The sequence below is a fragment of the Gavialis gangeticus genome, unplaced genomic scaffold, assembly GCF_001723915.1.
Source record: "Gavialis gangeticus isolate Ggan-Ray unplaced genomic scaffold, GavGan_comp1, whole genome shotgun sequence".
NCBI classification, from domain to species: Eukaryota; Metazoa; Chordata; order Crocodylia; family Gavialidae; genus Gavialis; species Gavialis gangeticus.
In genome coordinates, this window is record NW_017728995.1 from 4,466,409 (window position 1) to 4,479,035 (window position 12,627).

Sequence of the window (12,627 nt, forward strand, 5' to 3'; positions counted from 1 at the left end):
TGCTGGTTCTTCCCCCCCAGGTGCACCACCTTGCACTTGTCAGTGTTGAAACCCATCCTGTTCTCATCCGCCCACCCCTGTAACCTGTCTAGGTCTGATTGCAGCCTATTCCTCCCTTCTAGCATGCCCACTTCTCCCCACATCTTAGTGTCATCTGCAAATTTGAACTGGGTGCTTTTTACCCCCTCGTCCAAGTTGCTGATGAAGATGTTGAACAGTGCGGGCCTGAGGACCGAGCCCTGGGGAACCCCACTGCCCACATCCCCCCAGGTCGAAAATGACCCATCCACCACCACTCTCTGGGTGTGGCCCTCCAGCCAACTAGTGACCCATTTGACTGTGTAGGTGTCAACACCACAGTCCCCTAGTTTTTCAATGACAATGGGGTGAGAGACAGTGTCGAAGGCCTTCCTAAAGTCCAGAAAGACGACATCCACTGCTACCCCTGCGTCTAAGGATCTATTACTGCTCTAATTAGAAAAAGCTTTCAAAAAGTATAAAAAATAAAAAGATCATATGTATAAGCAACTAAGGGAGCCAGTTGCTCCAATAAGCAGTACCTGTAGACGACCCAAGGTTTAATTTCACTGAAGGATTAGTTTAGTTTTTCTTAGCCTTGTCAATGAACAGTACATGCCAAAAGCCCACACAGCTAACAGAGAGCAGGACATCAGCTTTGTGGGGGTCTGGAAGCTAGAGCTGAATGTCAGACACAAAGAAATCTTGTAACTACAAATCTTGAACTTTAGACCTTAGGACCATTAATGCCTGACAACTTCACACTGTGCTATAATTTGAAAAATGTCAAAAAAAGCACTAATTAGGATTCCAGGCAATGGCAAGGGGTGATGAGGTCTGTCCAAAAAGTGACAAACACCATCCCCAGGGCAAATAAAGCTAGCCGCATGTAATCACTGACAGCTGCTTCACAGGCAGAGACTGGTACCAGCTGTATGTAGAAGTCACAGGTCTAGCAGTCTGAAAGGACAGCCTTCAAGGAGAACTCTTGTTGAAATAAAAATTACTGGAGGCTATTATAAAACAGCAATAAACCCACAAGAGCATAACCTGACTCTGTCAACTAGATTATACATGGTATATGTGAGGACAGTTTCCTTTTTGTATAGAACAAAAAGTGTTCATCACTACATGCCAAAAATGAATAAACACTTTTTTAAATGGATAGTAATTTCACCATCTAGAAACGGTCTCTTTTATTCAGTTCTGGCTCAGTTTACAGTTTATGCAAACCTGATTATTTGTGTTATTTAGATATGGTATTTACTTGAATCCAAGACAAGGTTCTTTTCCCCAGTCATCATGTGGGGAAAAAAAGCCTCACTGCTTAGATTTGAGTACTGGCCCAGGGCCAATGCTTGGCCCACGCTGGGGTACCTCATGCAGCAGGGTTGGGGCGGGAATGGGGGCTGCATGGGCCGACCCATGGTATGTGGTTTGCAGGGAAATGTGGGGGAGACCACAAAGCCTTCCCTCCTGACTGCCAGTCTCCCACTGCTTAGTTTCAGCTCCAGTCACTCTGGTCCTGACCCAACCAGGCCCACAGCTGCTTCTGTTGCTTCTTCCTGGCTGGGCCAGGCCAGGCCAAGCCAGGGCCACTGCCACTGCTGACTGCCCCAGAGCTAGAGCTGCTGCCCAGAAAGCAATCAGCAGGGTGGTGCAAAGGATGGAAGGGGATTCAGGATGACAGATGATGAGGGGAGCAGGCACAGGCATAGGGGGCATGGGATGATGCTCCCTTGTCCCCTAACACTGCTTTGTGGGGGTCGAATTTAAAGCAGCTGTCCAATAATTAGATTCTAGACATGGAAAATATACCACATTTAAATATTTTCCATGTCTATAACTGGCCCAGTCATGTTTTATATATCCTTAATCAGGCCTAGCTATCAACTCCCAAGATAAGCAGTTTTGTTTTCCTCTTGAGATATACTTAAGTTTTCTAAGTATTAACATTTTCTAAAATTATTCTCTGTTTCTGAGGAACCTTATTAGCTCTTTTTCGCCACTCCTAGCTGTAAGCCAGAATCGCTCTGTCACATCTCCTGCAAATATGTTTGATAGGGCACACAGTGCTTTCCACTGATTTAGATTAAGTCCATTTGGATCACTTTGAGAGGTAACTGAAACCTTTATTTGTGTGACCACTAGAGGGCAGGGGGAATATAACAACTATCCTGGCTTAGTTTGTCAGTGTTGCAATAGCAACTTTTTCACTTTTAACCATTTTTCCTGAGCATTTCAATCATTACTATTTAAGCATATTTTTGTTTGTTCATCCAAAGACAGTGACTCATGTTTTTCCCCAGTGTCACAACTCCTATAAAACTTTAGGAGCATTTATTAATTAAATGGTGTTTTCCCTACGGCTAAGAAACTGTCAAAAATAATCATAGGTAGGATCATAAATTTTGTTATTTAGCATACAAGATCCTGATAAAAACAAAAAACATTAACTAGTAGTCCAATAATGAAGAAAAAGATGTATTATTCTTTGCATTACATATTTTTGTCCCTATTTCCTCTTTTCTCTTGGATGTCTCACCTTCAGTTCATACCCTTATAGCAAATTATGGTTTCATTTGGATTTAAACAAGGAACCTGATGACATCTGCAAGTGAGTAGGCAAAGCTGACATTTCAGGTAGCCTCAGAGCCAATTTACAGAAGTACTTAAAAATCTGACTGTATCAGACACAAAGCAGAACAGGCAATATTCCCCTCAAATATTCTCTAATGATTTGAGTTGAAAATGGGTAAATATTAATGCACTAAAATATCATTATCTGAATTATCTCAAGCAACCCAAAAGTGTCACCATAGATTATTTGTGCCAGATGCATGAACAGTCCATACTAAGAAATAGAGGTTTGGATCATAATGCTTTGCAATACTATTACACATCTTAATCCTTTTCACTCAAATCCATGATGGAAAGCTTTCTCAGAACTGAGTAAGTGAAGAGATTCTGAAGTGTAAACTCAGCAGTTCTGGCAACGAGAAGATTGAGATGCAAACACTGTTCACTTCAATTTCCCCTATAGCTGCAGTTATTGAGTTTTACATTCTGCCTGAAGCCAATACTTGGCCTTTTGTTCATAGTCCCAAATTTTTAGGAGGCAGAAAATCTAAGACCTCAGTGACTGCATATCAGAGGTTCTTCATATGAAGTACAAAGTAAACTAACTTAGTTCCTGGGCCCTTCTTGCTCACGGTAGCAGTCTACTTAATATTGCACATAAAGGAATGTTCTTATTAAGATGCATCATCTTCCCAGTTAATATCAACAGAAATACAGATACTAAGATTGAAATCCACAGTCAACTGCATTTCACTGAATGGCATGAATAAATAAATGTACAGTACATCATCCAAAAGATGTGTTGCTTTTCATTTGCATTTTCAGCTTAAAATCATGTTATAGGATAATCTGCAATTTCAGTCTGCCTGATTCAGGACAAGTGGTTCCAATATCACAATTCATTTCCTGTTTCCCCTATTACCTGACTAAGATAGGAAAAAGGGCCAGAACTTTTTTCAGGTATAGTTTTTCACCACTCAGGCCACCTGCTCAGCATCTCTGGTTGCCATGGCAAAGAAAAGAAGCCAACACTCCACCTACTCCTTTGGACCATGAAAGGGAGGGGCTGGACAGTGGGTATTCTCTTCTCTGTGCTGTTCCTAATAACTATAGGTAGCAAGTCAGGAATGAAAGAGTGCTATTTTTGTTCTCTTATTCTACTGGACCAGAATGAAGCAAGGTCTTCATATGAGCCCCCTATGACCATGCTATCCATCCTTACAGACAGAAGAATCTCAGGAGAAGGATTACATGTGCAAAAGCTGAATTCATTAAAAAATCTTTCAGTACTGTTAGCTGATGGATTTCAGAACTGTATTAACACACTGAAGTTTTCAAAATATTTTCCTTTAGAGAGAAACTAATAAATCAAAAGTGTATTAGCTAAGACCACAGTTCTTTATGATAACCATTTTGAAATTATATCGCAATTTTTCATAAGGCTGTCATTGAATCTCTATAACTGTGCCTGTATTTTTGCATGAATCTTTTCAACCGTCTATTGTTTTCATGTGCATTTTTCATGCCCAAGACTGTCCAAAATTTAAGCATTAAAAAATTTAGCATGTAGTTAAAATTTGCCTTTGCATATGTGATTCATTGACACAGGAAATGCCTATTAATTAGAGTAAAATTAAAAATATGTCCTCTTTAACTTTTATTACAATTATCCTATTAAAATGCATGTGCAAACTTAAAATCTATAAATAGTGGTGCACATGGGAAACAATTCTAACAGTAGAGTTAGTAAGGAGAAAGAGTGTAGAAAAAGGTGCCTGAATATATACATTAACATGTTCAGTGCGACTGTCTGTTGGAACCTGTATTTTCTACCGTAAAAAATTGCATTATTAATAGGGCCAACGGCATTTTTTTCAAGCAAAATTAAAAATGTATTTCAAAGGAATTAAAGAAATTTAAAAAAATTAAAAGCATGCTTTACCTGGCGTGGAGTCCTCTCAGACTTGCTTCTGCACCATTCCCAATCTGAGAGTTCTGGTTTACGACTTTCCTCATGAGACAGCCTTCTCTCTTGTCCTTCCAAAAACATGGATTTCTCAAAATTTCTGACTTCTTCTCTTTTAAATGTCCCTAGTTTGTCAGAAAGGAGATGGTCCATATTCTTGTCTTTCCCAAGATCTTGCTTGATCTCTGCAGTGTCCATTTTTTTGCATTTATTGGTATCTTTAAGCAAAGAGCTGTCCTCCAAGGGTAGGGTGCTGAACTCAGCATTGGTAGAATTAAGAATTTTGCTGCTCTCTTTTTGAGATTCTTTTGTATTTTCACTGTCATAGTTCATCAAGTTGTGATATGATATAGATTTATCATCATCATCAGGGTGGTGGTGTTTTTCATTGGATATCTTGTAGATTCCATAACCTTGGTGGAATGACAGATTGAATTCAAAACCTCTCCTTTTTGCTAAACAGAAAGGGAAAATTTTCCATACTTAAAATATTAAACAGAAGGGAGAAGGAAGAAGAAATGTTATAAAATGTATTAAAATAGACTTATTTTCATCTGTAAATAGAAATCAGGAAAAATTAACAGCATTTCTCTATCCTTAAAAGTATGAATTGCTGAGAAATAGTACAATCATAGCATTTTTCCATTTGTGCCACTAGATATATCACTTCTTTCTAAGAGCAAGCTATGTGCTCAACTTGAACAGGAGTTTCAAAGTCTAATAAAATTCATAGTAGAAGTAAAAGCCAAATTATAGTTTTTCTTGCTATATCTTTTATCCATTTCTTATTTCAGTTGTGAATACTGAGAAATTCTCAGAAGCCTAGATACATGAAGCACCAACCTTTTGTTAAAAATTATAAAAACATGCTTTTGAGAAGGAATATTTTTTTCTATTTTGATGTCGAGACAAAACAAATACAAATCTACATTAGAAAATAATAGTGTAGTTGAACAAGAGGCTTCATATATCGATTATATGGCTTCAGTATTGGAGTATATATTCTCCAGTATTAATACCCTGGCTAACTATGTTTCATCAATGCAGTGTTTAAGTATTAAGAAAGAGTTCTCTTCTCCTTCCCATCAAACAAATATCCTTAGTTTTTTTCCCTGCTATAGGATACAGTAATCAACAGCAGGCCTTCTATACAGCTAATTAAGACATCTCCTTATCAAACCTACATTAAATCATGTTAAAAGAAAAGTACTGGAAACCATTTCTAAAGCATTTATTTGTATTCAGTATAGTTTTTATTTTTAGAAGATTATGTTTAACTAGGGGTGAAATCACAAACTCAATCATTCTGTTAAAAACTGAGAATGGCCTCTAGCTTAAACATCTAAAAACAAAGAGTTTCTGTTTAGTTTATTATATAATTGTTGCTTCACCATCTGTCATATGTTTTTCTTTCTAAATATTATGCTAGACTCTGGGCAACACTATCTCGAGTAAACTGTTTTCATGAAAATCTGCAGCCACTCTCTTTGGGAAATGGGTTAAAAGGCCAACATTGGTATACAAATTATTCTAGGTTTGGAGGAAGTATCATATGCAAAGAGAATTAAAGACAGGAAGCAAAGAATGTTTTTCTGAAGATAATGGGCCTTGTTTTCTTCTTAAGTATTTTAATAAGAACCAGGAAAAAAATCCCCTGAAGTCAACAGTTTTTAGTAGTAGTAAACTGCCAATCATCTTGGATCATGGTGTATGATCACCCAGACCTTTGACATACACACCTAGTAGTATGGAGGAGTGGAGTCTGCTCCCTCCCTCTTTAAACCATTGCCTCTTTAGACCACTGAGAATCCAAAGGCCAGACTGAGTCCAGACGTTTGGTGCCTCGACGGCTGTAGTTATGTGCATGTCCAGGAATCAAACCTGACAAAGCAGACAAGGAGTCTGCCACTGAATCACAACAACAGGTCAGCAAATTAATATCAGATTAAACGGGATGAGGATGGACCATCAATAGTATTTATGGTTCTAATTTTCAAAGGGAGATTTTCCATTGATTTGAGTTTCCTTTGAAGCAGGTCATAGGCAACAGCAGACTCAGGCCTAGCAAAAGAATCAGACAAGTAGCTCTTGCTGCTGAAAATCTAATATAAAAAAGAAAAGCAGTATTATATATGAAAATAATTGCAACACTGAATCCTAAATGAAATGCAAAAGACGTGATATTTTCCTCTGTTACTGTTATTTTCAATAATACATCTGACATGGACTGCTGCTCCCTTTTTTACTTGCTTATTGTTATTGTTAATATAGCAAGCATATTTATTATATATTAACAAAGGCTTAATAGGTACAGATGTATTTAATTTCCTCTGGTAGATTTTTTCTTGTAACCTTTTATAATTATTGAACATAAAGCAACTTTAAGTATGAACATTTTTAAAATTTCATTGTAATACACTGATTTAACTTGTCACTGAAATCAAACATATACACTTCCTTGTGTGCATGATTAATGTAAGTGCACTATAATTAAAGGACATTTTTACATATGCTCCAGGGGTGGGGGGAGCACTTTAATTAGAGTATCTCTGAGAGCTGCTCTAATTAAAGTGCCTGCAGTGTCTTGTGTATCAGCATCCCTGTGCTTCAAAATGGCAGTGGGGGCACTTTAACTAAAGCTCACTGAACAAGCTCTAAAGTGCCCCCAGCACCATTTTGAAGCATGGAGATGCTGGTACCTGAGACTCAGAGGCTGTTGGAGGTTGCTAATTAGCATGCTCCAGCAGACTCGATTAATCAACTCAGTTAATAGTCTGCTCCAATACATTGTAATTACAATGCATTTTAGTAGCCTCCCCACACATCTGTAGGAACCCAAAAAGACTTGAGTGCTTATTAAACATCATTTAATAATAATCTCTTTCCTCAGAAAAAAACAGTAGAAAATCTATTTTCTCATTTAGGCCTCCTTAATTTGATGTTCTGTCCTTCTTTTTTGATGTGTATGTTAGAAACTGAAGATCCTATATAGGTAATTGTGACCACTGAGATTTATACCCCAAAATCAGGAGATTCTGACAACAGCACTTTACACAAAACTAAAGTTGCTTCGGGTATTAAGAGCACCCAGAGATGTGTCATAACCATAGCTAAAATTTCCTCACCTTACTTGAAGCCTATCAAAAGAACAATGACGTTTTGTTTTAAAAGCTTATACAATTTCTGCTTGCAGATTTATTTTTTTAGTACCAGATAATATCTGACTAAACTGTGGTGTAAGCTGTGGGGATAGGCAAGACATCATGAAAAGTAATTTGCTAACCACAACCTGACTCAAATCAATTCCAATTTGTGTTCCTACATGTTAATCTGCTCTAAAAATTGTTACTCATAATCATATTTGCACTAGCAGCTAAAAGGAGAGCCAAGTAAGTGGCTTGGGAGGGGAAAATGGCTGGAGGGGGGTTTTGGTATATTTTGTAAGCAGGTAGGCTCAAATGGATATCCAGTGGTATAACCCATATAGGGAAATCTGATGACATAGCCTATCATCCAAATACTGGTAGATGGAAAAGCCATGAATATCTAGCTCTACATGGCCTCTGTAAGTTAAGACATGCGGGGGAAAATAGTGAGCATGACCAGTAACTAAGTGGAAATGTGCGAGCAATAACTGAGTTCCCAGGCATGCTCCCTCATGGAAAACATCGAACACCCCAAATTGATTTTAGATGGCATGAGCTTAGACCATAACAGAGATGTGAGAAGACAGAATCTGCATCTGGGACAGCTCAGGTGAGCAATTGCTAGCAGTGTCACAACAGTGCCCTAAGCAGCCTTTGCAGCATGGATAGACGGGGAGATGGACACCATAAGCCACTTCTATATGGAGGCCCAGCAGGGTTGGCTTTAGCATTTTAGAGGGTCCAGGCAAGTTATTTATGGGAGCCCAACATGCTCAAAATATGACACATGGACTGGGTGAATTCCTTAATTATGTGAACAAACATTTGTGGGACAGTGTGTTCTAAGCCCTTAGCTTAAACAAACACAAGAGATGTTACGGGTGTTCAGACTCTCTTGATGTTTGCCCATGGCTCTGGTTGTGAATTCATGTCAACACCCAAGGCTGCTCAGTAGCTGCACAGCAGATGTGCAGTTAATGTATTCTCTCATTGACAGGATTCTAGTAATTCAGGGGTGTGAGGTTATTTTAAATTGAGAAGTGTTTTTGTCTGGCTTTAAATGTGTTTAGCACAGACCATGAATTTTACTAAGTCATGTCAGACTTCAGCAGGCGTGGTGTTTTAGAGAGGGAGCGGTGTCTAGAAGTGAAAGTGAGGGAGCTGGGTGTTGGAATCCTAGATTTTACTAGATGCTCTGCTAATGATTTCCTGTATGACGTTGGGAAAGTCACTTAAGCTTTCTGTGGCTCAATTCCCCAGAGTATAAATCATAATAATAATAATAATACTGTCCACTCATCTCATGGGGCTTTGAAAGGCTTATGAATAGTTATGAAGACGATTTAGAGCATTCTATAAAAGGTATAAAGGAGAATTGCATATTGGTGCCAACAAGTTACTTCCTAAACTACTACAAAATTTCTCAATAGTGTGTTCCCATATGGCATACTACTTGAGATAGCTTCTCTTCCTGTTTCCCATACTTACTTTTGCTTTCTTCTGAAGACACAGTATATACATTCCTCTTGCAGTTAATGATGCAACCACAGGGCAGGTGGATCCAGCGTTCTGATAAAACAAACACTGGGGTGACCGTGGCAGCTAGCAAAGTCAGTAGAAAACTGAATGTTTCAAAGGAAAGGCTTTGAAAATCCACTATGTGCTGGACAACGATTTGTATCTGAAAGGCAGAGTATTAAGAAATTAAATGGCTCCAGTCATGTAATATCTTCAGGAATAACTAAAACATCTCATTATTAATATAACAAAAATAAAAGCCACAGGTTGTTTTAACTGATTTTGTGCTAAGCTTTTGGACTTCCACTTTCAAGAGATGTTAATCAAAGGTTCTCCCACAATCTCTCTCCCTTTTCCGTATTCCTCAAAATAACTTGTGCTGTAAGTGAGACAATAAATATTGATGCCTGAGTACTGTTCAAGCAGCAGTTCAGACGCTGAGCAGTTCAAGAGAAACCGCTGAGCCACGCCTATAAGGTACAGAGCATCCCTTACTCTCAGAACACACAAAATTGGACTTCAAATGCTTTATAATTCAGTGTATCAATGGAAAGAGGTGAAGATGCTTATTCCATACAGACTTAGGAGATGAAGATAACACTGAACAACACCCACCTTATTCATAAGCCAGACCTTTTCCACATATTGCACCATTCATATACCAAAACAAATCAAAATAATGCTGGAATAATTACAAAGATGTACACAGTCTTCATCACTCAGCAGAAAAGCTGCAGTTTCTTATCCAGAAAAAATTGGCAAAGGGTGTGACTCACAACTCTGAGGACTGGGGAGAATCCACCTTAGTCAAACTCACAGATCTTGAAGTCAAACTAGTACTTGTGAAAGAGGGTTAAGACCACAAACTATTGGACTTCATTCACCCCTACATTTGGTTAGCTCTATGTAGCTGCATTAGCCTCAGTGGAAGAACCTGGGTGTAAAAATGGAGTATAATTTGGCTATCTCAATCCTAGAAAAAGCAAGATACATGGATTTACTGAAACACAAATCAATTTGTAATGACTTTTGTGGATATAATTAATAGCTGCTGGATAAGTAGCATGCATTTCTGTTTTAATGAATAGCACACAAACTCACTTCCTATTTTAAAGAAACGATTGAAAGTAATAAAAAGTTTGACATTTTACCATCATCGGAAGCCAAAGAATGACTTTTGTCAAAGCAAGGATGAGTGAAAAGCGTTTCTGAGCAAACCCCACAGTGAAGCTCCTGCTCCATGTACTGTTTGTGCAATGGGGCTCAAGTCCACTGCTCTCAGCTGTGCTTTTTCTCAATGCTGTCTCAGAGCTTGAACAGGCATCTCGGAAATGCTTTAAGGTTTTAGCCACAGGGTCCTCTGGAGAAAGGGATGGAGTGGTACTACAGATGGGGGGTGTACCAGGGGTTAGATAGCCTCGGGATATTTCCTGGTAATCAACATAAAGATGCTGTTGTTCATCTGAACACAACAGCTGGTAAGTTAGAGGGACAGAAAGCACAGTAAGGAGGCAGAAGCACAATGCATAGACAATAAATAAAAACAAGACATAGGAACTGGTGCAGTCAGTGAAGCACCCCCACGACGTGGGTGAATAGGTGCCCCAACCACAAAGAGGCAAAATACATATCAGCAAACTGACGATCCAGATCATGATAATGGCCCATATCATGTTCACTGGCCGTTTGGAGGTTCCCGGACTTATCCTCACCGCTTTGTTGATTGTGTAGAAGTTGTACGAAACTATAAGAGAGCCTTTCAGATTGCTAGAAATGCCCTGAAATAAATACAGCAGAGCTGAGGTGGTGCACAGAGATGTAGGGAGCGCCTTGCTGGACCACTGCATGAGCATAAAGAGAGTCACTGGCACAACACTTATCAAATCATCCACAGACAGGGAAGTCACAATCACTGAAACAGTGGTTTTGTTTTGCATTTTCAGCAGGGTAACTAGTGAATAAACACTGCCTATAAGAGCAGTAAATGTAATTATAAAAGTCAAGCAAAAAAGAAAAATATTCAAAGTAGTTTGTCCATTGGATTTATCCAGAATGCCATGATTTTCAGGAACACAGTTTGTCCCATTTAGCGATAAATTATTAGTTGCTACCGACATTGTCCTTGAGGATTTTATTTGGTTTCCTCACTGACTTCACAAGTTTTCATCAGATGTACCTTAACTGTTAGCTCCTCATCACAAGTTTCTTCTTTGTTTTCAAAGACTCTCCCTTTTGGCACCTGATCAGGATACGTTCAGATGTGTCTCGGTCCAAAGCAACTCACGCTCACAAATCAGGCTCGGTGCAAAGGAAATATTAGCATATGTACCAAAAAGCATAAAAAAGCAAATCCTCCTTAAAAGAGATATGGGAGGGGGGGTTGGTCTGCCGCTTTATAATCCATCCAAACAGAAGAGGTTGGCTAAGTTTTGCTCTTGAGGTTAAAAAAAAAAAGCCATTCACTTTTGACAGATGTCAGACAATGTGCTTTTACTTGAGAGTTCCATTGAAATGAAGACAGACATGTTCAAGTCCTACTGGCTCACGGAGAAACATAGTAGAGAATGTGAGGCTCTTTGATTCAGACTGCGCTGTTCAGAGCTGCAGGAGGGAGGAGTCAGATCCAAGCAGGATAACAGAAAAGAGGGAAATGAGTATCTTCTCAGACAGAGCTGCCTCTTAGCTAGATCACAAGCACAAAACGGTGTCTTTGCTAAGCCCCACCTCCAATGCTGACACGAAAATCCAATGCAAATACTCAGATCTGATGTCAGCCATAAATGTCATCCCTTAATACCCAGGCCTGCTCTATGGCTACATCACAAGCTGCAGAGAGCTGCTTTTTATTTTTACATTTTCTGTACTCAGAGCATGGAAAGGGGGAAGCTGCAGAAGCCTTTATAAAAAGGTGAAGCAGAGGTGTGTTTGGGCTTTCAAAAATGTGTTTTATTCTTACTCTGGCTGTATGCATGCATGCTTGTGTGTGTATGTGTGTGTGTGTGTGTATTTACTTATTAGCAAAATGTTGTTGCAAATGCATAACAATCAGCATTGCAAGTTGGAAAGTTACGCACTGCCTTTGTGATAGCTCAGCTTTATGCTGAGGAATATAAACTTCTATTTCACAGAAAATCCAATGTGAATGGCATCAAATACACAAAGCACTTGACTCAGTACAGGCAACCCTGCAATGTGAGCATCTTCTGGTGGGTGTAACTGCCTTAGATTTTGTAAATATGATGCTGATCAAAGTGACAAATTGCCAGCATCGGCAACAGACCAGCATCTTGCAGGCAGGCAAGTGTAATGCAATCATTTTGCACAGCTCTGCCTCTCTGCTCTGACCAGCAATACTCCTTCTATTAAAAAAACCCCATGTTTGGGGGGGTTCCTTAGCTT

General features: G+C 39.1%; 1 protein-coding gene across 2 annotated transcripts in view; it reads right to left on the reverse strand.

Annotated features, from left to right (window-relative positions):
* GPR149 (G protein-coupled receptor 149) overlaps positions 1-12,403 on the reverse strand; it is a 49,628-nt gene extending 37,225 nt beyond the window's left edge. The window contains exons 1-3 of one of the 2 annotated variants that reach the window (XM_019503175.1): positions 10,380-12,403; positions 9,199-9,391; positions 4,541-4,977 (exon numbers count right to left, since the gene is read on the reverse strand). In XM_019503175.1, the coding sequence (XP_019358720.1) occupies positions 4,541-4,977; positions 9,199-9,391; positions 10,380-11,345 (1,596 nt within the window). In that variant the 5' untranslated portion in view covers positions 11,346-12,403. Of the gene's footprint in view, positions 1-4,540; positions 5,020-9,198; positions 9,392-10,379 lie in introns of both variants that reach the window. The other variant, XM_019503174.1, reaches the window with a different exon arrangement.
* Positions 12,404-12,627: the final 224 nt, after the last annotated feature.